The sequence below is a fragment of the Sander vitreus genome, chromosome 13 (assembly GCF_031162955.1).
Source record: "Sander vitreus isolate 19-12246 chromosome 13, sanVit1, whole genome shotgun sequence".
NCBI classification, from domain to species: Eukaryota; Metazoa; Chordata; class Actinopteri; order Perciformes; family Percidae; genus Sander; species Sander vitreus.
This window is the reverse complement of record NC_135867.1, coordinates 28787947-28813930: the sequence shown is the minus strand read 5'-3', so window position 1 is coordinate 28813930 and position 25984 is coordinate 28787947. Positions and strand designations below refer to the sequence as shown.

General features: G+C 42.0%; 2 protein-coding genes across 5 annotated transcripts in view; both read left to right on the top strand.

Moving 5' to 3' along the window:
* The window catches only part of bbx (BBX high mobility group box domain containing), a 28580-nt gene extending 21771 nt beyond the window's left edge, over positions 1 to 6809 (top strand). For all 4 annotated transcript variants that reach the window (XM_078265420.1, XM_078265421.1, XM_078265423.1 and 1 more), the window contains 2 exons: positions 174 to 369; positions 2763 to 6809. In XM_078265420.1, coding sequence (XP_078121546.1) covers positions 174 to 369; positions 2763 to 2841 — 275 coding nt within the window. In that variant the 3' untranslated portion in view covers positions 2842 to 6809. The remainder of the gene's footprint in view (positions 1 to 173; positions 370 to 2762) is intronic.
* A 1089-nt stretch (positions 6810 to 7898) lies between these two features.
* On the top strand, positions 7899 to 25892 carry vps11 (VPS11 core subunit of CORVET and HOPS complexes). The gene is made up of 16 exons (XM_078265579.1): positions 7899 to 8081; positions 10507 to 10651; positions 10753 to 10888; positions 10998 to 11161; positions 11361 to 11608; positions 13155 to 13356; positions 13439 to 13590; positions 15001 to 15187; positions 16676 to 16819; positions 18890 to 19087; positions 19234 to 19395; positions 20886 to 21019; positions 21122 to 21324; positions 24210 to 24381; positions 24868 to 25090; positions 25341 to 25892. Exons 1-16 carry the CDS (start codon positions 7936 to 7938, stop codon positions 25503 to 25505), a joined length of 2781 nt encoding a protein of 926 aa, XP_078121705.1. The 5' UTR covers positions 7899 to 7935; the 3' UTR covers positions 25506 to 25892.
* Positions 25893 to 25984: the final 92 nt, after the last annotated feature.

Genomic DNA, 25984 nt, shown 5'->3' with positions numbered 1-25984 from the left:
GAGATACTTTTACTAGCACTAGACACCAATGTCTTGTCTCTTCAAATGATGTTTTTAGTGAAAAAACTTTTCACACATCTGAAAAAGTAATGCTCTGCTAGCTAAACGTTTAATGCTGTTCCTTAGAATTGGTTATGTAGTTGTTTTGATTTCTTTTTTTTCTTTTTTTTTAGAGGACAAAACTAGGGACCTGAACCAGGAAGAGGATAAGAAGCCATTACCCCAACAGAATTTATGCAATGATAAAGGGTGCTACAGTAATCCCAGAGGAGCAGAGGAGGCAGAGAGGAGCACCGGACCCCCGGAGCTGCCTGCGTTCTTCAGCCTGGCGGCCCTCGCTGAGGTCGCAGCCATGGAAAACGTTCACAGGTAGAGACACACACAGCCCAGCTTCTATACAACACTGTGGAGTAGATTATAGCAGATGCTGCAGTCTTCATGTGTGCTCTGCATCTAATCTCCTTTGTGCCCATTCACAATAATATTAGGTGACTTCTAATCAACCAATAGAAGATGTTAGAGGCTGTAGAAATACTAGTGACAATACTTGGCTTATAGTTTGCAAAGGTTTTCCTGTTGAGCACAAAAGTGAACACTAAGCTTTTACTTACTTTGTGGATTGCCTATAACTGTTATTAAGTTAATGTGTTATTCTTTTATAATATATACTGTATATATACTGTATATATCATTTAATATGCAATAGATTTGTTTAGTTTTAATTATCCTGTCTTTTTACAGGGTTTCCTGTCAAGAAGTCTAAAATTAGTAGTAATAAAAGTATTTGAGTAGTTTTCTAGGTCTTAAATCATTTTAAACCGGTCTTTTTTTCCTACGTCCATGTAACACTACCTCTAATGCTCATTGACATGCTTCCACAGCACTTCAGAATGTATTTTTTAACTCCATGGTGTTGTAGTTCTTTCCTTCGCTATTCCAACTTTTTATTTAAATTTTAAATGTTCACAGTACGTGACATACATGACATGGTCGAGGTCCAAGGTGAACAAAGCATAGTGAAAACCGTGTGTCCCTTCCCTTCTTTCTTTTGCTATTCAAAATATAATTCGCTGTATTACGACTACAAATAAGAACACCGTGCAACTTATATTTCAGCCAGTCAGCATTTGTGTTAATATTGCGAGACTTGGGACTGTACCACAGACATAAAATGGATTTTATTCTTCAGCTATGCGGAAGTGCAAGTTTAGCGATACTTCATAATAGTCTTAAAAAGGTTTTAAAAAGCCTTAAATGTGACTTGGTAAAACCTGCAGAAACCCTGTTCTAAGATCTCTGCCAATTACATTAAAACAATAAAAAACATCTACTTAGATGTCAGTGCTAGCAAACTTAAATGCAACTGTCAAGGACCGCTTCTCTTTGTCACCATAAGCTCACTATATAATGTCACGTCTTAGATCTTTACATTTGGCCTCATGCAGGAAGCAGGCATCACAACAGATTGGTTTTTATGTCGCTCATATGAGTGTTTTAAGATAAGTCGTCACATTCGACAGTCTGTTCTCATGTGCAGATGTGCCGTTTTCATCTTCACAAGGGGAAAACACTTATTTGATTTAGGAATTCTAATGCCTCAATCTGAATGAGTATTGGTGTGACAATTTATACAATTTGGTAGTTGTTAGCAAAGCAGCATGCTACCTCAGGGTCTCTGTCCATCAGAACATCTGGCAGTGCAACATCCCCAATGTGTTCTCTCATTCTCTCTCTGACAGGCACATTGACCTTTAGTCTGTATCCCTTTACTTCAGCAAGATGTTTTTTGGCATCTTCATGTCATACCATTCCCCCTTTATTTCTGTCACAGTACAGCTCTTTGATGACACAGTGTGGACAGCTGTAGTATTTTCAATTTTTTGTTTAGGTCCCCTACAGTATGAAGAGAGTTCACCTGCTCACTGTCTGACAGTGGGACTTCAAGCCCTACATGTTGAAGTCTCTGGGAATAAAACCTGCCCACAAATGTAGCAGAACAGGTAGCCTTATATGGCAGTTTGTGTGGAATTGACCATTAGCATAATCCAGTGCCCCCAAACAGGTTGCATTCATCAGGTTGAAACAAACAATTTACAACAAGTTTGTGCAGATAAGAGGGTTTGCTGAATCTGACTTGGAACACTCATATTATTGTATGAGGCCCCATTGTCCCGCTTATCATGTAATTCTCCTATAAAGTAGCACCTTTCTCAACTTAAGTTACAGCGTGCTTGGTAGCGTTGTATTTCCCCCGACTCATTTCCTGGTTCTCCTTCTCCATAAAGAACATGAAATCAAGGAGAGGGTTACCTTCTCCTGCTCCAGATTTCCCACCGTGGTCAGAAAGAACAGAGGAGACTCTTTGTTTCTCTCACTATGACTCTAGAGTCACTACTCACTCTGAAGCTAATCGCCGTCACTCTCACTTTCTCCCTCGCTCTACCACACACAGACACACACACACACACACACACACACACACACACACACACACACGCCGGCCCTGCTATTAGATCAACGCACACACCGATGCACAAGTATAGACTTCAGGCCACTTGCGTAGGCTGCGGAGAAAGTTCTGCGTGGAACCTCCGCAGAACCATACATCATGTTTAAATACTGCACCTCAACTCTGATGAAAAAGACAGCAGGCACAGTACCATATGCTTTAATTTCAAACACACACAGTCTATTATTATTATTATAAAAAAAAAAAAAAAAGTGTGAACAAACTCCTAAGTCTTCTGTAATGTCTGTTTCAGAGGCCAGAGAGGCTTGGCTGAGAATCAGAAGAAAGAGCTTGGCCAGACCCCAGTCCTCATCTCCTGCGCTGACCAGTGAAACTCTGCTGCTGTTTTGAGAAGCCACAACATGGACATTGGCAGTGGAGCTGTCCTTTCCTCAGTGGTAACCCTACGCTGAAGGGAGACTTGATCAGGAAGCTTTGGACTGACTCCACCTTACCCGTGTGGTGAAATTAGCTTGAGCTCGGGTTCACGGTGGGGGAAAGAGAGCCTCTCCTCCTCCCTGTTCCTCGCTATCTCAGTGTTTTCCCCAAAAGCCTTCCTTTGGTTTGAGGGAGGATGCCTTTCTGAACTCCTCTCCCCCTCCTTAGATGCTCTGTTTGGGCCTGTGGAAGAACCACGCTGTTCCCAGTGCATGGCTTCCCTTATAGAGATGGTTGTCATGGGTTTATTGTACACTGTTTTGTCAAATAGAGGCCACTTTTAAGGTCAAGTCTTGCGATTTAAAAACAAATATATATAGCATTTTAGGTAGGGCAAAAACCCAACACTGCATTTGTTTTATAGACGAACACAGCTTTCTGTCACCTTTTTACCTCACACACACGCCTACTGAAGAGTTCCCTCCACCTCTGGTAGAATACCTCTGTATTTGAATAGTTCTTATCCCTTCAAATCCTTCCAGCTTCAACCCAAAATGACTTTAACCAGGGTACATGATCATGATGGATTTACCAACTACTTGCTTAGTGTTTCCCTGTGATACACTAATCTGGTGTACTCAAACTGCGAAGAAATCATGGTTGAGTATTTGATATGTAAGTTATGATGCTACTGTAAAACAGTATGTGGTAGCTACCAATAATCATGTTAGACTGAATGTGTAAGAGTAGACCTGTGCATACCTTTGCATCTGAACTAGAGTTGACTATAGAGGAGGGTGTTTGTTTGTCCTGCTTATCCTTTAGTAGTAGGTTCACAGTGTCCCTGTCAGGCTTATGAGACAGTAGGTTGGCTTAAAAACGTCTTCTTGTGATGGGGAGCTTGTGTAAAAGTGATTCAAATATAGCCTTAACCCCCCTCCCCCAACCCAGACCTAGAACCAGCTTCTTGCTCCATGTCATCACAGTCCTAAAGTCGGTGTAAACATTTTTGAATAGTGAAACGCAGTTACTTGATCTTATTGCAGTTTGCGTAGCAATTAGAAAGGTTAATTCCTCGTGTGCAACTTATTTCATGAAATAGGTGTTTTTTTAAATTACATAAACACTGCACTAATTTGTAGCTGAAGTTTGCGTTGCTCTTGGAAGGGTATTGGAATGCCTTGTCTCCACCAGTCAATGTCCCCAGGACCTGGCTAAAGTCAGCCACAAGCTCCAACATAGACGATCAGGAGGGTGGTAATCTACATGGAATACTTGGTTCATGAAATAGTGTTATACTACATGTCTCATAAAATGAGAAATTTGAGAGAAGAAAAAAAATACAGAAATAAAAAGTTCAGTTTATTTCTGATTGAATGTGTGGAAATGGGACCACGCTGTGCTATGGTTCCTCACAGAGCTACTGGAGACAAGGCATTTAATAACAATGCCCCATGTTTATCCTAATGGCCTTTTGAGATTTTATTGCCAAGTAATGGTCTACTCAGAGGTCACATGTAATCCATGTTTTGATTCTTAGAAGTATTTATATTTAGATGCAACTTTGTGTTCTTTATTTTTGGCTTTGTTTTGTCCATGTCTGGTCTGAATCATTCCATTTCCATGCCTCTGTCTCTGCTGTACTGTTTGTAGTTAGTCAGCTGTAGTAGTGAGGAGAAAGAAGGAAAGGATGGAAGCTGGAGGAGCTGCCAGAGGCATGGAGGGTAACTGAGAGCTACACAGACTCCCCAGCAATACCCCTCGCCTCCTTACCTAGCAGCCTTTTGTTCCTCTGTGTAGACCAATACTTAATTTATCACATTTTAGATTCACATTTATAACTTTTATAGCTCCTCGTTTTCTATTTAATCATTCTTCTGTTAAAGTGTGTGCATTTATGATGCTCTTTTAACTAGGTCCTCTATGCTTTTTCCTGAGGTCAAGTTTACTGGATTAAGAATGTTGTCAAAAAAGATCAAGCTCATAGACGATGAATGCATCTATGCTTACCTGCTAAGCAAACAGGCACTGAGATACAATGCACAGTCTCTACACAGTGAGCTTGTCTCTTCACCTCTGGAGGTGTGTATTTGACTGCGCCTGCATCACCATTTCTTGGATATGTGTTAGGATGTGTTCAGAGTACTTTTGAACACTTAATGACAGCACAGACAAATAAGAAATGAATGGGTCTTAGAGAACGTATGGGTCTTGAAATAGAGCATTTTTCCCTATATCAAGGCATTGTTACATGGTAATAATGTTTAACTTATGTAGGCCCTTGTGTGCAAATAGAACAGTACATGCAACAAATCTATAACTCCTCCCTAAATTTGTCCTTACTTTCTAACTGCAAATGTTTCCCAGTTAAACTTAAGGGAACCATATTACGCTTTACGATAATCCTAATAATAAATACTATATCTATTTTTTCAAATATGAGAAAAAGTTACATTAAGGATGATATCATCCAAGCAGTAAACTGTATAGTTCTTCCACTGGTGGACATCAGTGTAATTCTTTGCAAAGACAAAGAAATTGTCTTCCCCCAAAATAGAGATATATTTGCTCATAGCAAGTGAGTTTATTGACATTTGCCAAAGAAAAGGGAAAGGTATATTCAAATAGAAATCATGTTTTAAAAAAGAAAAAAAAAGAAAACAGAGAAAGCTGGCATAACAGTTGCACTGCATTTCCTAGGTGTGTAAATCTTCAGGTAACAATATCAGCACAATTCATCCTGTGTATGTAATGGGATTTCCTTGGTGTTTGAGCTCAGAGTTGGAATGAAGTGCAACAAAAGGGCACCACTCAATGCCTCTTTTAATATACAGTATTTGCACCTTATGACCCAAACCAAAATGATCATGGTCTTTGAAGAAAATATATAATTTTTACCCACGCTATGGAGAATTATGCATTTTAACTATTATATATGCGAGAATCCAGTTATTAATAAATCCACACATCTACCAAACAGCCATAATACTGTCATTTCCCATCCCCTCACTTTTTCTATCTAGAAAATGCTTCTATAAATTTGAAATTCCTATATTAGTTACCTAAATGACTATAATACCCTTTTGTGCTAGTACTGTCTTCTTGAATGTAATCATTTTGTACCTGTATTTTTCTAATTCAGTCTTGATTGTACTGTATGTATGCTATGATGGTATACTGTTCCTTAGGTGCATAGTTCGTTACAACCAACAGTTCTCGTGACAGGATAGCTGCTGTGCTGCGAACTCAGAGGAAATGTGTGGAGGTTTCGAGTCCAAAGGACTTATTGTACCATGTGAGCATCCATGAGACTGATAACTGAGAGAGTCTTGCATTTTGAGTGGTGGGGACAATAGCTTTCCCTGGTTTGCTACTTCTTTTTTCCTTTGCAGTAAAAGTGAAAGTCTGATCAGGACAGTTTATTAAACAAGGACGCTCCTGCAATCAGATAGAACAATTGAATGCTTGAGTTTTAACTTATTTATTACTGTTCCGTTTAGTTGAATAAAAAACAATAAATAAATAAACTGAATATGCATCCATTTATACATGAACGTGTATAAGATAACCTACCCTTTACTGGAATGTAGACCATGGCTTCCTTTTATTTATTTGTTTGTGAAGAAGAGGTTATGCCAGATATTTGAAGTCTCTTTCCTCTGATAGTTTGTACAACATGTGCTTAATCTAATTTATGCTACTGGTAACCATGACAGTGTTTTTTTGATTGTTACAGCCCAGTGGTTAAATGCAGCCTTGCCTTACTCGAACCCCTGCTTAGTGAGGGATCCCTCTGCCCCCCCCACCCACCCGTAAATCTTATGTCATTACACTGTTTGCTGATGCAACTATTATTCCTTTTACACTTTCTGCTGACGCAACTATTACTTCTTGAAAAACCTATTAAATAACATCTATTGCATCTGTGTGAAAAGGTTTGTTGTTCATGTTGCTTTGTTAACTCTCACTGAATACTGTATGCGCCTGCACTCGGACTGGACACGGCTCATGTTCTGTTGGTGCAGGGGTCTCCAACCTTTCTTCATCTAAGGGCTACTTTAAAATAACAAAAGTGGCCAAGAGCTACTTGCATCACATCGCTTACATTTATTTACATAACACACATGAGCTGAATGAAGCTACTGTTTGCTAAAATTGCAATAGCCAAAGCTTATGAAAAATCTTCACTACATGTCAAGGTTCATGACTATTTTATTTCTTTTAGCCCACTGAAAATATTCCCATCGGGGTCAAAGAAAGATTTACCACTTTACACGTCTATGGCCCACAAAGTTAGCTACCTCACTTTTAATATCGTGCTAATTTAGTGTCTCAGTTTGTCAACCTATTGGCGATCTACTGGAAACCTGTGTGCTAGCTACTTGTTGGAGGCCCCTGTGTTGGTGTTGTGTTGTAGTGTAAGTTGATCACTGGAATGGTAGAACAGATATCCCACAACAGATTCACATTGTGATGTTGATCTGAAAAAAATATTTTTTAAATATTTCATTCATATTACTATATGGTGTTATGTAACATATAGGCCTACAGTCAGAAGTCATTTTATATTTTTTTATAGTTCTCATTTATAAGTGATTAATACATCACCACACGCTATATCCTATACTAACTATGTTGTTAAGGCTAGTTATACTGGTCAAATGGATATTTCTGTATCTTGATTAGTTTCCATTACACTTTTATAACATTGAAAATAATGGAACCATGTACACTTGTACAGTGCTCCAGTTATACATGTCTAAATATTTGGTGTTCTTCCATAAACAGTATTCAGTATGTGGCTCTGATCTGACATCTAAAGGCAAAATCGGATCGAAGGATAAGAAACAAAACGAAATCTGTGCAGTGAAATCTCAAGTCAACAGAAAGTATGTGTTATGTATTCCGAAGCGCCTGTTTAATGCTTATTTAGATTATGAAAATAAGTGTTGACAGACAATAATAAACTAAATACGTTTTATGGTTAGCCCACGTGACTCCTGTCACATGACAACGCCCTGTTAAAGACACTGCTGCTAACTGACAAAATGGCAGCGTTCTTACAGTGGAGAAAATTTGTTTTCTTTGACAAAGACACGGTGAAGGATCCTGTGGATAATGGGAAAAACTTTGTTTTCCCAAGCGGAATATCGGCTTGTGACTCCGGCCGGGGTCATATTGTTCTGGGAGATATCCTTTAACAGCACTAGTTAGCTAACGTTAGTTCAGCTAATGTTGTTGTAGGTTACTGACAGCTGATGCTAGCAAACGTGAACAACCTCAAACAGATTATTTGGTAACGTTACCTGTACCGGGAAATGAATAACTTTACCTTCACAGTAACTCGAAGCAATGGGCTGAAGACTGAACGAAATGAACGAACGGTAACGTTCAGCCAGGCTATGCTCCGTTCTGTGGAAACAGCGTCACACCAGACTACTGTTTAAAATCTTCCAATTAAGTTAAGTGTGGATTTGATGTCCGGCAAAAAAACACCTAACGTTGCTTAGCGGGAGACTTCATGAGTCGTTGGGAGCCACTTTCCATTTCGGTTTTATATTCTACACACTGAACAGCTACAAGCTTAATGACTACTATAAGGTGACCAGATTTCTGAGACAAAATCCGGGGACATTTTCAGCTCGGAAGCATAAATACCGCCAAAACAGGTAATGTTGTTATCTTTGTAAACTTAAAACAGGGACCCTGCCCCAGGGGGGTCACTAGACCTAGAGCTGCACTGGGACACAAGCCCCCCTTGGGGGGGGGGTCCATGGGCATGCTCCCCTGTAAGAACATGTTGTGTATTTTAACGTTTAAATGCATCAGTCTGGTGCACTTTGAAAAGAAATTCAGAGGTTAGACTTGATTATTCATATATCTATGGATGGAAATATTTGTGCTGTAGCCTGAGCTATTTTGCACTTCAGAATTTTAACCATGCACACACAGGTGGAATAGTTTTTTTTCTTCATATTTTTGCATTAACGTCACTAGGAAGCATACCAGTAGAAATATATATTCATATTTGTAAGTGGGATATATATAAGTAAGTGGGATTGTCTGGAATCTGGCAATATAATAACCATTATGGTGGGATACACTGGCTAAGCAATTTACAAAAAATATCTGTGCTGACATAAATAGTTTACATGAGAATACATTATAATTTTGTAGATCATGTAGAAATTATGTTGCAATTTCAAAACCGGATTACTCAGGGACCGCTTGTTGTACCGATGCATGTGTTGAGTGAAGAGTTTGGGAGATATTTCACAGAGAGTAATGGGTGTGCAGAGATTTATGCAGAATGCAAATATGATAACATTTCATGTAAGTTCAATGTTAATTTTCTTGCAATTTGTCACAGCAATGGGGTTAACACTTTTGCATGCGCCATATCCGTGTCCCATTCTCATTAGGGGCTGAGCCCCCCCTAAAGGTCTGATCCTGCTGCTACTTCATACTTGTACTCCACTACACCTCAGAGGGAAATGTTGTCATGTTTACTGCACTACATTTATCTGACAGCTTTTGCTTTATTGCTTCACGCTGGGCTTGTTTCTACAGCAGCTCATTGAGTATCAGATACAGTTAAAACTATTGAGGAAATATTTTCCTTTGACATTGGTCCAGTATTAAACGAGATCTCTGCAGTCGGCAACGGTGAAACAAGCTACAATGTAAGTTAATGGACCTCAATCGTCCAGCTTGTTTTTACGTTCATAAAAGTGCTCGTAATATTCTAAGTGTCTGACAACATTATGGAAAGTATTTCTAAGGAGGTCGGCCTTTCTGTTAAAGAGTAAGATCCTTTTTTAAAAACATAAAAAGTCTGCGAAATTGCATTCGCTAAACCCACCAGACTCCATGTAAAGAAACAGTAATTTTAGCATCGTAAAATGGGCATTCTAGAACATCTCTGAGCTCTGAGGCTTGCTTTGGCTGTCTTGAGCCTGTGCGTGTAGGGTGCACGACTATTTCATTCCAATTTCGGGTCTGTCAGTCACAGTGAAAACCGGGGACAGCTCCAGCCGGGGACAGGTCACCGAAACCGGGGACTGTCCCCGGAAACCGGGGACGTCTGGTCACCCTAGACTACTATTGATAAACCTAAAGTCCTCCACCTCCATAGTAACGGTATCTTGGAAAACTTAGCTACTAGCTTACAGGTATCCGATAGCTAGTCGCGTGATTTAATTTAAAGATGGGCATTTTATTAAAATAATATTCTGCGCTTTGGGTCTGTCGGTGTTTTTTTTTGTCCATATGTCCAAGGTTTCAATCATGGTGTGGCGGTATCATTACAAGCAGCCCGATATAAATTAGTTTTAGTAATGTATGAACAAATGCGGAGGACATGTTCTCTCTCTACACTAGCTTTTATATTTTTAAACGGCTTTTATACAACACTGCCTTGCAGAAATACTAGGATAAGATTGAATGGAATTTGTTTTACCTTCTAGCTAAGTGTTCAGTGATGACAGTCTAGCTTTGGTTCCCATATCCTAAAACTACAATGACCACAGGAATGACCGCTCATGCCATACATGCCTTGCTTAGTGCATCTCTTGCTACAACTGTACATAATTGTCCTTAACCTCCGCAATGTTACATATGGATGGCAAAATCTGGCTTTTGACGCGCTCCCTGCAGTTGACGTCTTTTCAGGCCTACAAGTTGCGGGTAACGCATCTCTACCAGCTGAAGCAGCACAGCATCCTTGTGTCAGTGGGGCAGGATGAACAGGGAATAAACCCTCTAGTAAGTGAGCAGTTCTCCAGAGAAGCCTAACACACAGAACAATTGTGACAATAATGACTTTAACGGACCACCACTAAACAGAATCGGTACTCATTTTTCAGGTAAAGGTCTGGAACCTTGAAAAGAGAGACAGTGGAAATCCTCTGTGCACTAGGATTTTCCCTGCAATTCCTGGCAGCAAACCGACTGAAGTGTCTTGCCTCAGTGTACACGAAAACCTCAACTTCATGGCTATTGGTAAGACCCAAAGAAAGGGTCGGCTTTCTGTCAGTTGACCCAGTAATCACTGCTTGGTTAACAGTTTTTTCTCCTCCCAGTTCATAATGCTCATTGTGTTGCTTGACAGGCTTCACAGATGGCAGTGTGGTTTTGACCAAAGGTGACATCACCAGAGATCGACACAGTAAAACTCTGACTCTGCACGAGGGAACCAGCCCAGTCACGGGCCTTGCTTTCCGCCAGGTGGCAAAGGTCACACATCTGTTTGTTGCCACTCTGGAGAAAGTCCATGTAAGTCTGCTCCCTCCCAGAACATTTGAGTGCGTGCAGAAAATGGACCTCAACTCTTCTGGAGCTTTGCTTTCATCATTTGTCAGTTCATCCAGGAAGGTTTAGAGAACCTAATAACTGTCATTTCCTCAACCTGAAGATGACCATACTGTACAGTCCTTCTATGCCATTCTGACCTCCTTGTTTCCCCCCTGCTCAGTGCTACACCCTGTCCATCAAGGAGTATCCCAAAGTAGAGTTGGACACCCACGGCTGTGCGCTGCGCTGCTCTTCCCTGGCAGATCCCTCCCAGGACTCCCAGTTCATCGTGGCTGGGGATGAATGCGTCTACCTGTACCAGCCTGATGAACGAGGGCCCTGCTTTGCCTTCGATGGACACAAGCTGTTGGCTCACTGGCACCGCGGATATCTGTTTTTACTTATCAGGGACGCAAAGTCACCCAACAAGTAAGGACAGCACTGAATAAATTGGATGACGGTGTATTGATCATTGTGGGGATAAAATGATGGTTGAGCAGGTTCATTGGCATGGTAGTCTATATCAACAACGTTTAATTTCTGGGATTGTTCAGGTGCCGCCAGAAATTCTGCCGGATGTCCCTCATTTCGGCCGGATGTCCGTCCCCTTCTTCTTTCTTTGTGTTGGCGTTCTAAACTCCCGTTGATTTCTGAGGACTATGGTCAACAGCTCCTCAGATCTCTGCAGGGTAAATCCTAGTCTCGCTTTGCCAGACCCTCCTCCAAAGCGCGCTGAAGGAGGGTCTGGCTACTCCAAATAGCATTTAGGGATGGGAGGAAAACGGCTCTGGTTTAATGGCATTTCTTTAAACCAATCAGAATTGTCATGGGCGGTGCTAAACTCCTCACAGAGCCGCTGCAAAACAGTCGTGCAACAGAAAACTCAGATTGGACAGATAGTCTAGCTAGCTGTCTGGATTTACCCTGCAGAGATCTGAGGAGCTGTTGACCATAGTCCTCAGAAATCCACCAGAGGTTAGAACGCCAACACAGAGACAGAGGAAGGAAACGGAAAAGACATGCATCAGGCGGAATATCCTGCAGCATCGGTGCAATCCTGGAAGTGGAACACAAAGGATATAGACTAGATTAAAATTGTAAATAGTAAATAAATTGTAGATAGTTTGAAGGTGCAGGAGGTAGAAAGCAAAAAATGCCAGGTTTTGAAGTAGAGTGAGACCTCTTCCTGCAGCTCTCCCTCTTCCCTCTCTGTTGCTCTGGCATATTCATGCACAGAACAGCCAATAGGGGGGTGTGTGTCTCTCTCTCTCTCTCTCTCTCTCTCTCTCTCTCTCTCTCTCTCTCTCTCTCTCTCTCTCTCTCTCTCTCTCTCTCTCTCTCTCTCTCTCTCTCTCTCTCTCTCTCTCTCTCTCTCTCTCTCTCTCTCTCTCTCTCTCTCTCTCTCTCTCTCTGAAATTACCAGTGATTGGCCAAAGTCTCCCATCGTGGCTAAATAATCTAAAGCCTGGAAAAAGATCCAAGAGGAGGTGCAGAAGTCTAGTTTTCTCTCTGACCACTTGAATTACAATATGCCGAAAGATTATAATGGATTTTTTAAATAAAGTGCCTACTTTAGCTTTAATTACTGGTTTTAAACAAGTCAAACTAAGTTTCAGTTTGACGGCATGAATAATATTTTACCCTTTCTGTAGTGAAGAAGAGGCAGCAGTTACTTAATTATTAAATGATAAACAAATCAAGCAAACTACTACATGTGAAAAATATATCAAACAGCGTTATTATTATTCTTCAACACTGTCATGAAAACCTGCTGTGCCTCACATTCTGGGGTGTTACCACAAGTGCAACATGCTTGGAAGTTTCCCCCAAAAGAAAATACTTGCTTACCTGACTGATTTTACAAAGTGAAAATGAAGTGTTTTAAATCCCAGGTTTTAGTCCAGCAACTGATGAGCAGCTTCCCAAGTCTCACTGCTTTCATATGAGCCTGTTGATTGGTTCCTTTTCTACCCAGGACAGAGTTTGGTAGCAGGGAGAACTCTCCGTCAGACAAACAGCTTCTGACCATCTATGACCTGGACAACAAGTTCATCGCCTACAGTGCCTCTTTTGATGATGTCATTGATGTGGTGGCAGAGTGGGGCTCCTTCTACATCATGACCAGAGATGGAAAAATGTTTGTTCTTCAGGAGAAAGACACGCAGACCAAACTGGAGGTGAGTCCAGATAAACTCACTGTCTAATCCTGTACTGTGGATCCGGCTGCAGGGTTGTAACCTCCTTAATTGTCTTTTTAAGATGCTGTTTAAGAAGAACCTGTTTGTGATGGCCATAAACCTGGCGAAGAGCCAGCACCTTGACAGTGACGGCCTGTCAGAGATCTTCAGACAGTATGGTGATCACCTTTACCTGAAGGGAGACCATGACGGTGCCATCCAGCAGTACATTCGGTAATTGCATCACTAAACATTAGCCAGGGCTTAAACTTTTGTTGTCTTAGATCTGACTGTGATATATGCTATAGACTCTATGGGCCAGATGCACATACATTTGCGAAAGTAGCGTTATCAGCGCCATGTCCAACCCGCAGAAAGCGCACGCTGTGATACTTCAGTTTATGTCGTATTTCCCAAACCTGCAGTTCATCAGGTAATCAGCGCCTTTCTCCACCCACTGTACCGTAAATTGCGCTGTAGCAAAGCGGTAAGTACTGGTGCTGTGATACGGCTGAGTGCAGACTGCCATATTCCCACTGCTGATGCTATGACTGTTTGAAATGATCCTGATGCCAATATTTGTAATGTAGCGAGGAGTTTAACAACTGCTGGAATGGAATGTGAACGCTGAGTCTGAGAATTTTCACTGCAAAATAGAGGCGCGCGATCACGGCCGGTGTTTGTACATACTGCGGAATACATCATTGGGCGCACTTTAAGCTTCCCCTCCCATCTGTTTATGAGAAACTCCCACTTTCCCCTTGCCCCTCCCAATGAATGCTTATGCATGACACAGAAAAGCGCAATTTGCCATTTTTAGTTCCCGCAACAGGCACTCTGTTTGTACATACCTCGCCATGCTTTTACGCGCACGTTGCGAAACAAATACGCCTGAAGTGGCCGCAAAAGCGTTAGTACACCTGGCCCCAAGAGAGGACTGCATTGGGATTAACACAAATCTCGCCGGAGTGGGCGGTTTTTACGGGGGCTGCTGCTGGAAGCAGGCGGTCCAAGAATAGACAGCGGTTCCCGGGATTTAGGAGCGCTGATCATCCCTGATCAGTGCTGTAACCGACTGTTAGGTTCGCCTAGCTAGGTTTCATCAGAAAATCAGCAAGCACACGGTGCATCCAGTTAAACACCAGCCAAACGCTTTATTAACACTCCTCTACTCCCTCTCTCTTACTGTGCACTGTGCCCCGCCCCTTTCTCCTATGCGGCCTGAGGGATTCAATCAACAGGGACTTTAACTTAAAATCTGCTTGTGCTTTAAAACACAGGGAAATTAAACAAAATAAAAAAAACCTGAGCAATATAAACCACAGCCATCAACACGTTCTAAAGTACGTGAAATAAATAAATGAATACAATGTCACTGTAGGCGGTAATGGTCAGAAATCCACCAGGAGTGGGCTGGAGCGGGATTAAGAAAACAGTCCCGCACAGGGCTCTAATGTGCATGTGTCCACTATTACACCATGTGGAAATGTAGAAGAGAGAAAAGCAACCATGGTGATTTTGTGGTCTTTTCAATGTCACGCTTAAACTTATTGCTCTATCTTGCCCCGCTTTCAGAGACTGGGCTTTTGATCAGTGTCCCCATTGACAAAACCAATGTTAAAACATCACTGTATTTCCCCACAGCACCATTGGGAAACTGGAGCCATCGTACGTCATCAGGAAATTCTTGGACGCGCAGAGGATCCATAACCTGACGGCATATCTGCAAGCCCTGCACAGGCAGTCCCTGGCCAACGCAGACCACACCACACTGCTGCTCAACTGCTACACCAAGCTGAAGGACAGCTCCAAGCTGGAGGAGTTCATTAAGGTGACTGGCCAGTAAAAGTAAGCCATGAGCAGGGACGTGCAAAGGATTTTAGAGGGGCAGGCACCTTAATTCATAAAAGGCAATTATTCCATAGACAAGTTTAAGGTGGGGAGTCTGGTGGGCCCTCCCCCAGGAAGGTTTGAGCATCAAACACTTATGCACCTTTTGTGCCTTTTTTTTCATCAATTTATGATTGAAATGTCTTTATTTATAAAAAAGAAAAGAAAAGGAAAACATAACATTCAGGCGCCAGGTGACAATTTTTCTCATTTAATATTATCCCTGCTCAGTCAACACACATGTAGGCATGATTTACTCCTTCCCCTCTTTGGGGTCTTTTGTTTGGGGAAGTAACCTCTTTACATGTGCATGTGGCACCTGTTCATGTTAATGACACATTCATTCATTTTCACTAAGTAACCCCTGGACTTTAACAGCTCAGATGTGTTTCAACAAGAGTTCTGCTCATTTAAACATATCCCTCATATCTCTGTGTTCACTGAGTCCAGAATAAAGTCGTCATTTAATGAGAATAAAGTCACGGTATTTCAAGAAAAAATCCACCTGCCAGACAGTCTGCTGTGCATTACATTAATGCTCCGCTGATGTGGTAGTTTGCCCTTCAGACCGTCTGACGGACACAGACACACTTGGATGCATAAGCATATGTGCGTTCTTCACTGAAAAAAGGCTCGGTGCACACACAGGAGCACCACCAACTCCCGACCTGATATTTTGATCCAATCAATATATCTGTTCGGCAGGGCAGGCTGTGCACAACAAAACACCCTCATTTAAAGGCCACTTTCTCTCTGGAAGGCCAAACGGCACCTGTTCAAGTCCCCTCCCCGCTCTGTCTGTGCGTGTGCCAGGTGCTGGTGAAGGTTTTTGTGATAAATGCAGGTAAAAACAAAATGAAGGGACTCGTACAGTAAAACAGCTTCTTGACGATGAGCTAAGTGGTTTCCATTAGAGAACAGCTGGGCCTCAGTAACAGTACTGATAGAGAATTCATTTTTATAAAGTCTTTTATTCATCTTATTCAACCTTTTATGCTCCCCATATTATTCAGCTTATTTCCTTGTAGCAATGTCTTAATATAATTTAACCTTAAGGCTCTCTATATGCACATTTAACAATCTGCGTTTCTATGCTTATTATACGCACAATACGATATATGTTTCTCTGAGTGTCAGCTGCTCTTCTCGGAGACAGTAAGTGTCTCACTGCAGCAAATCATGGGTTGTAAACATCTTTAGGGCCGAGGTCACTCAAAGTACATGTCCTCCAGGCGCCCGCACTTTGCCCTGGTTCCCCTAGAATAGACAACACAAAAGCATTCCTATGTATCAACAACTGTGAATCTGTGTGTGTTTTGAATAAATACGACTCTCTTGCAGAGAAACATTTGAAGTTCCCTGAACACATAGTTTAGAGGTCACTAATGGCTGTATTATAACAGCATGGTCCTCCTCTGTATTTCAACAGAGCAGTGAAAGTGAGGTCCACTTTGACGTTGAGATCGCCATCAAGGTTCTTCGGCAGGCCGCATACCACAGCCATGCTGTTTTCTTGGCTGAGAAACACATGCACCATGAATGGTACCTGAAGATCCAGCTGGAAGACCTCAAGGTAAAAAATATGCATGTAGATGTACAATGCCTGCTGAAATATTTTTTTTTTCCCCCTGTAACAATTTTCCACAAATGTCACACCACTTCTCCTGAGTCATAACTCAAACACACAAACATCATACTGTTTATCTTTTGTTGTAAACGTCCATAAATCTGTTTAAAAATCATTGAAAAAAGGTGCTGCTTCTAATCATCAGGGGTCTCATTTATAAACTGAAAATGTGCGCACGCCACTTCCCACGCAAAGGTTGTGATTTATAAAAAACAAACTTGACGGGAGACTGTGCAAACTCTGACCCATGTGTACGCACAATTTGGAGACAATGGGAATAGCACCCAAAGCAGAGGGACTTTTTATGATGCAGATCTGCCGAAATGTAAACAAAAAAGCTATATGCTAAAACACTGAGGTGTAGATAGTTTGAAGTTTATTACTTGGATGTTCAGCAGCAAGTTGTGTGGTGCAGGATAAAGTTTGACTGATGTTCCACAGGTCTTAGTTTTACCTCAAGATCTGATATTGAAGCCTGGCACTGTGCACAGCTGGACAGTTGACGGGAGCTGACGTACTAAAGCTGGGGACCATCTCCAAAAGTTCATGCAAAAAAGCCAAGAGAGCTTTTCTATTTTTTAATCAATAGGTCTCTAGCTATACTCTAGCCTAGCCCAGCCTATAGCTCTCGCTTTCTTTTCATAGATGCTTCAAACCGAATGTATTTCCATCTGGACCTCCTCCCACTGCATACGCAAACATCGTTCTTATAATGATGCTCTCGGGTCCTATGAGCTGTTATGAACTAGTTTTGTCGCTAACTTTCTCTTTTTTTAATCCTAGCTCGCTTTGTGAGCAGCAAAATGTATCTTCTATATGTACGAGAAACAGAAATGGCAAAAGAAGACAATTTAACTTAACATGGAAAATGAAGCAGTTTAGACAATTCACAAAATAACTTCCTGTGTAGGCCCAAGCCTAATTTTTTTTGTGAGATACAGATATTGGCGTTAAATATTAGATATTACTCCCGGAGCACCTACAACAGTATTTGGTGGGCACAGAAGTTCGTTCCCTGAAACCCCTTTCAGACATGTGAGGCCTGTCGCAATTATTACACCGTCGCGATTATCATTCGTCCATTCTCTGTTCTCTGATCTGCTTTTAATCACATTTTTAATTTGCGCATAAAAACAGCTGGATGAAATGAACATGAATGCCATATTTCCATCACATTTTGGCTCCAGCTCTTTTAATTCTGTCATGTTGTTGTGCCCTCATCTTCTGCTATTGTTTCATGGCCCCAGACTGGAGAATCAGCGCCACCAGCTGCTTGTCTCGAGGCACTAGTGGGTAGAAACGCAACCAATGTTCTGGAAATCTGTTTAAAATTTGAGCTACATTTTTGGATGGAAATCTGGCTCATGCTAGAGAGAACAAATGGAATGTGAGTTCCTATCAACTGGGTTGAAGCAAATAAACTGTTTATCTGAACACAAGGGTCCAAAGATGGAGTAAAAGCACTTTGTGTTTCTGCCTTCTTCTGTTGTTTTGTTCCAGCTCATATGACAACATGTTACAAAGAGCCGAGAGTCTCCCCTACACGTGCTGCAGTGTGTTTGACAGCTCAGGAAAAGTTATTCTGCAGATCATTTAAAGACAGTCCTGCTTACATTCAGTATGTTTAAACCTAGTATAGAATTGTTGTGCAATATAATCGCACCAAACAGCTGATTCGTCATGCAATATTCGCTACCTCATTATTTATTTGACAAACACGTTTCCATCGCCTATTTGTTGCATAAACTCTTCGACAAAAGTAGAAAAACACCTCAAGCAATTGGGAAAACCTTTTTAGTGATATTATGAAGTTTTGTGGAATTTTGTTGCTTCCCTCCGGCTGTTCTAAGCGGATTTATTTTTTTATTTGACATTATTAGATTATTTGTTTAATTCACTTTAAAATATTTGGATGGAAACATGGCTATGTGTTCCCCCGGTGCATATTAAAAGCCAGATAAAGCTGGAAATGTTCCATATTCTGTGTCTTTACTATGTTTCCCTTCCAAAACCCAGAACTATCAGGAAGGGCTGCGTTACATTGGACGTCTGCCTTTCGAACAAGCTGAGAGCAACATGAAGCGTTACGGAAAAACGCTGATGCACCATGTACCTGAAGGCACCACGCTGCTCCTGAAGGGTTTATGCACCAACTACCAACCCAGTGGAGACTCAGCTGAGAAAGACAGCCTGGGTAGGGGTCTGGTCAACAAGGTCAGTCTGCTTTTGTTTTGTGTTTAAGACTAACTCCTGTCATTTTCTCGTGATGCTGTAATATCCCTGTGGTCCAAAAATTTCCAGAGTGATATAATGTCAGAAATGTTCTTCTAAATGACTGTGCATCTTTGTTTTGGTATAAGGCCAACTCCGAGGAATTCATCCCAATTTTTGCCAACAACCCCCGCGAGTTGAAAGCCTTCCTGGAGCACATGATCGAGGTGGAGCCCCGTTCTCCCCAGGGTGTGTACGACACACTGCTGGAGCTCCGGCTACAAGACTGGGCACACGAACAGGACCCTGTGGTCAGTCCAAAACACACAATCTAGCTGTTAATCCTGCATAATACATTTATAATACAGTTTGTGGCACATAGAGATTGCTATGTTATGTTATTCCAGAGATTAAGGGTGCTTTCACACCTAAGCAGTTTGGTCTGTTTAAACCCTGGAGCGTTCGTCAGATAGTCCGGTTGGTTTGGGTCGGTGTAAAAGCTCATTCAAACTCTGGTGCGGATCGAACAAACAAACTCTGTCTGCACCCCTTGAAAACGAGGGGTCACGGTTCCCTTCCACGAGTACTAGAGTTCAGTTCACTTCAGGGGAGACCGCGAGCCGACCCAAGTACAGGAAGTGAACCAAAAACAAAGCATTTACTAGCCTGCAATTTCAAACTTGCACACAATTTCAACTTCTACGGTATATGATTTAACATCCAAATCCATAACCTATTATGACAACACATTACTGGTCGTCTGTGACAACACATCATCATCTCTCCTTCCCTCGCTGTCTGTCAGCTGCTCATATTGTTCATCGTCTTCTAAAATATTAGAAACACTAAAGCAGAACCAGAAAACCCAAGACGTTATAAATTTGGTGTAGCTCCATTATTTCTGAGGAAGGAAGTGTCGGCGAGTTTCACTCAAATATTCTGTCCAGTAGACAAGCGACTGTTTCGACCGTGTGACCAGTGTAGTCAAGACCACCCAAACCGAGACCAAGTCATTAACAAGGCCAAAGTGTGTCGAGACCAAGACTTTGAGGGGTTGAGACCGAGTCAAGACCAAACGGCTGAAACTACATCCCTGAAGCATACAGTATATTCACAGCTAGTTAATATGTATCACTAATATCGTCTAAATCTCTTTGGGTGAGGGCTGAAGAGATTTCTGAAGAGTTTTGGTACAGAGGCAGATTGATAACGTTAGCTAGCTAGCTTTGCTAGCGTCACTTAACACTTAGCTTACCTTTCTTTATGCTTACTTACTAAGTGCAGATAAAAATGTTAGGTGGCCCCAGCTGTGTCGGTTAGCGTTACATTGCAGAAATGACCCACTGCTGTGTGATTTCTTTTAGATGTTGCTTTGCAGATAAAGTCCTTATGGTTCAGGTAACCATGTTGTATTACCGAGGATTTGGACGTCTCCCAGACAGCCAGAGCTTCTTCTCCTGTCTCCTATTTACTTTGGGAGTGTGTGTTAAGGGGGGGGCGGGGAGAGGGGGTTAACAGTAATACATTTCATACTAGAAATGAGTCAAGTTATTGGTTGCATTTGAAGCAGGAAGTTTTACATCCAATCACAGTATGATGTTAACACATAAATCAGATGATACACAGGCTATTTAGTGATTGGTCTTTATCTGAGATGGTGGTCAATTCCGAGACTTCAAAAAGTGGTCTTGGGACCGGTCTTAAGACCAAGACCAATCTAGACAATAACAACACTGCGTGTGACCATTATTTACAATAAAGGTCGTAATATTATTTTTTTTCTAATGCATATGTTTGGCAGAGAAAAAAGGTCCTGCAGGGGGAAGCTGTGTCACTGTTGAGGAGTGACAACACTGTGTTTGATAAGGCCCTGGTCCTCTGCCAGATGCACAACTTCAAAGAAGGAGTCCTCTACCTTTATGAGAAGGGCAAACTGTAAGTGAGAGAGACAGAACTGTGTGTGTTTCTGTCTGTGTGTCTGTCTGTCTGTCTGTCTGTCTCATGACTGTGGATAAATTGGACATGATCTGTGTGCAGGTACCAGCAGATTATGCACTACCACATGCAGAATGAGGAGTATGGAAAAGTGGTAGAGGCCTGCAAGCGCTATGGGGATCAGGAGGGTTGCCTTTGGGAGCAGGCGTTGGGATACTTTGCCAGAAAAGAAGAGGACTGCAAGACCTACATCAGTGAGGTCCTACATCACATTGACCAAAACAACCTGATGCCTCCATTACTTGGTGAGCTGGTGGACATTTTACTTCATACTTGCATGCTCGTTTGCATTTCATTTAAAAACGCCATTAGAATGGGTTCAGGTGAAGATTGAGAACATTGAGATGACACGCAAGGTTGGGTTCACGAGAACGAGAAGAGATTTTAACACTATTTGTTTTGTGATTAACAGTTTTTTTTTATTTTTTTTTTAACAAAGTACAAAACATTCAACTCGCAACATAAACATAATCCCCCCCCCCCTTCCGTCATTACCACCCACCCAGACAAAAGTCAAGAAAAGGTGACACAATAAATACAATATTCCAATATTCTACAAAATAGACAATAAACCAAATAAACATATGTGTAAATGACAACAGCGTAAGGTGTAAGTGTGACACCGGGGGCGTGACAAATAAGCAACGCCAATATGCAAAATAATCGCCTATGAATACTTTGCATCAAAACTATTCACACCGGCAGCGATGCGATTTTGCGACAGTTTTCAATAAAAGTTTCGGATATTTGCGCCAGCTCATCTACCAGGTCGGTGGGACGCTGCTGAAAAGAGAGAGAAAGTGACAGGAGATGTTAGCGGACGAGTAGCAGAGTCTCAAGTTTGAGCACAAATACATGCTGCAGCTCCTCAAAACCAGCGCAGGTGAACAGTGTCTTGTTCCTCCTGCGGCTGAGTGGAGGACATAGACTGTATAAAACCGAGGGACGGTGAATTAGCTCCGGAGACTCCAGCAACTAATTTATACAAGCATACGAAAATTCTGTCCTGGGTTTTAATTAAGAAAAATCACAAAATCACTTAAAGGTCATGAAAATTCATTCAGTGTCTCTGGCAAGCTCTGTCTTTGTCGAGATTGAAAGGAGGAATACAGTTTGCCATCTGTACAGTCTGTGGTTGGGACAGCAGCCTCCGTGTTGTTGTCTTTTGATCCTCATAAGTAAACAACACATCGTGATTGGTTGATGTCTTTACTCGCGTTGCGAAAGCCCAGAAAGATCTGCCTTGTTAGCGCCGCGTAATAATCGCGTTCTGTGTGAAAGTACTTTTAATTAATTAATCGCACGAAAAAAACGTCCCTGGTGTGTAAAGACCTTAAGCCCATCATACACGTCTCTCCCCGGCACAGAGTTTCTTAGGAGCCCTCCAGAAAGCTCAGGTACTTTCCCCATTTTCTAGTGCCGACATCCAACCTGGTAAATTGTTTGTATGCCACCCTGCCATTGATGGCACCCCTTCATTCTTCCTTCCCCTTAAAAATGTTAACAGTATTTTAAAGAAACCTTCAATGGCAAAATGTCACAAGTCACAAAATGAAAATTAAATTTTATTTATAGTATCAAATCATAACAAGAGTTATTCGAGACACTTTACAGATAGAGTAGGTCTAGACCACACTCTATAATTTATAAAGTCCCAACAATTTCCCCCAAGAGGAAGCATTTAGTGCGACAGTTGCGAGGAAAAACTCCTTTTAGGAAGAAACCTGGGACAGACCCAGGCTCTTGGTAGGCGGTGTCTGACGGTGCCGGTTGGGGTGTGATGAACAGTGGCAATAATAGTCACAATAAAGATAACGTAACAGTGACTAAAAATGGTAGTCATAGTAGTTCATGTCATAGCAGGGCACTGCAGGGCGTTACAGTATGTAGCGTGGCGCAGCAGAGCATAGCTGGACGTAGCAGGACACAGCAGGGCACCGCAGAGCGTAGCAGGGTGTAGTAAGCAGGACCGTGGTGACAGCTGCAACCAAGATCTTGGTGCCATCCTAATCCAAGGAAATGTACTGGGGAAAAAACCATAAGGACTCCGGGGAGTAAACTCCCCAGAGCTAGGTTAGTAACAAGCATTTCTGGATCTCCTCACTCCCTAACTATAAGCTTTATCAAAGAAGAGGGTTTTAAGTTTATTCTTAAATGTGGTGACAGTGTCTGCCTCTCGAACCCAGACCGGGAGCTGGTTCCACAGGAGAGGAGCCTGGTAGCTGAAGGCTCTGGCTCCCATCCTACTTTTAGAGACTCTAGGAACCACAAGTAACTCTGAGTTCTGGGAGTGCAGTTCTCTAGTGGGACAAGAAGGTACTAAGAGCTCTTCAAGATATGATGGTGCTTGACCTTTTAGAGCTTTGTAGGTCAGGAGAAGGATTTTAAATTCAATCCTGGATTTTACAGGAAGCCAATGCAGAGAAGCTAATACAGGAGAAATATGATCTCTTTTATTAGTTCTTGTCAGAACACACGCTGCAGCATTCTGGAAAAACGAGTACTGTCAAGGGTTTTGCCACAAAATGAAAATGACTGGCTTCTCTCCTGTATAACCTCTTCAGACCTAATAACTGCAGCGTGAGCTTCTAACTTCTAGTTGAAGCTGTGTGGGACCTTCGAGCTGAGCTACTTTAGTTTCTTCAAATAAAAACAGTAAAAATGACAAAATAATGATGTGCAAACCATAATCAAAGCACTACTCTCTTAATAGTGAAAGTTCAAACAGAGATTGAGCCATTCTTTTCTTCGAGCATGATCCACTGCTCAGACTAAGATATGGTCATGTTCTTTTTTTTTTTTAGAAATATGAGCTTGTCCAGGTTTTCTGGCAGGAGTTGAGACCCTTGGCCACTAACTATGTTTCCTGCAGTTGAAAAGACAATTGTGTAACGGTGATCCTGTTCTAAAGCACAAATAAATAACCATCAAACACTCAACAGGTGATTTTTGTGGCGACAGATGCTCTTTTCTTCTCTGCATTTCATTCATTGCAGCAGTAAACAAGGAAGTAGCTAGTCTAGTATCGATTCATGACCATTTTAAGACGAGGGGAGAACATTTCTCTTTGTTTGATATCATTAAAACTAACGTTATGCTTTGCTGATTGTTTTTTTTTATGCTGCCGTAGTGGTGCAAACGCTGGCACACAACTCAACAGCCACTCTCTCCGTCATCAAGGACTACCTCATCAATAAGCTGCAGAGGGAGAGCCAGCAGATAGAGGACGACGAACGCAAAATTCGCCAGTACCGCGAAGAAACGGCTCACCTCCGCTCTGAGATCCAGGAGCTCAAAACGAGGTGGGTCGCATGAAGGATGGCGTTTTCCATGAACTTGACTTTTGGACAGTCAGGATACGTATATATCATTCCCCAGTCTTGTTTTTCATTGATAAACACCAGTTCCTTACTGCAATTCTGTCATCCTCATTTTTGTGACTTATATTGTTGCTTCTGTCAGTTACAGCCACTGTAGCTCAAGGGGGGGGTCGCAGTGGTGGCAAACAACGTGTGCTCATGGGACCTAAAGATTGCCCTATATGGCTGTAAATCTCTTTTTTTTTTAAGATTATTTTTTGGCCATTTTAGGCCTTTATTTCTATAGGACAGCTTAGACTTGAAGGGGGAGAGAGAGGGGGACTGACATGCAGCAAAGGGTCACAGGTCGGAGTCGAACCCGTGGCCGCTGCATCGAGGAGTACACCTCTATATATGGGCGCCCGCTCTACGAGGTGAGCTACCCAGGCGCCCATGGCTGTAAATCTTAACCCTTCTTTTTCTACCCAGTGCTAAGATATTCCAGAAGACCAAGTGTAACATGTGCAACAGCCCCCTGGAGCTGCCGTCTGTTCATTTCCTGTGCAGCCACTCCTTCCACCAACACTGCTTCGAAAGCTACGCCGAGAGTGAGGCGGAGTGCCCGACCTGCACTCCCGAGAACCGTAAGGTCATGGACATGCTGCGTGCCCAGGACCAGAAACGTGACCTGCATGACCACTTCAACAGACAGGTAACAATACCTGAGCTTTGACTAGAAGGACGTTAACCAAAAACATTACAAGTTGTGTGTTTGATCGTTCCCTTCCTTTCATTCAGTATGATTTTCCTTCACCTGCTTTAATCTAATCTAATAACCTGCTTTACTCATTAGGTTAGACTTTGGTTTGATTGTAGCAGTTGACTGCAGAACAGTGCACTTTTCCTGAACACCTGAATGTTTGAGTTAATGCACGTTCTTGTGTCTGTTCTATGGTTTTCAGTTACGCAGCTCTAATGATGGTTTCTCTGTCGTGGCTGACTATTTTGGTCGAGGAGTGTTTAACAAACTGACTCTGGTCACCGACCCACCTGGCAGCAAAACCGTCGGGAATCTGGAAGTCAACCTGCAGAGAGACCTTCTCATCCACACCAAGAGAAACTGTTAAAAACGTCAGCTTGTGATTATGGTCTGAATCCTACCTTAGCAGGCACTTTGTGTCCAGCTTCTCGTCAGCACAGGCTCTCCACCACACGCTTTGCTGCACGGGATGCCTCTTTATTTAGCAGCAAATGCAGCTGCCTGCTTTTATTTCCTGTGATGGACCTCTTTGCATAATTGTGTTCCTAGTCATGATTCACTGGGTACTGTATAAATGTACTGAAGTTAAAAACATGTAATACTGTGTCTTAAAACCTTGCTGAATTTACACCGTACTAGTAATCTTGCACATAAAACTCAAAAAGTTCAAATGTCTGTTACTAATGGAATTATTGGAAGTCTGTCACTCTAACTTGAGGATTAAAATTGTGAATAAAGTCCTTTATTAAGTGCATTTTGTCAATGTAGCATTGTCTCTGGGCTTTATGGGTTTGGGATTTTTTATCTACATACAGCTTTAGAACAAGATATTGTCATCTGTCACTT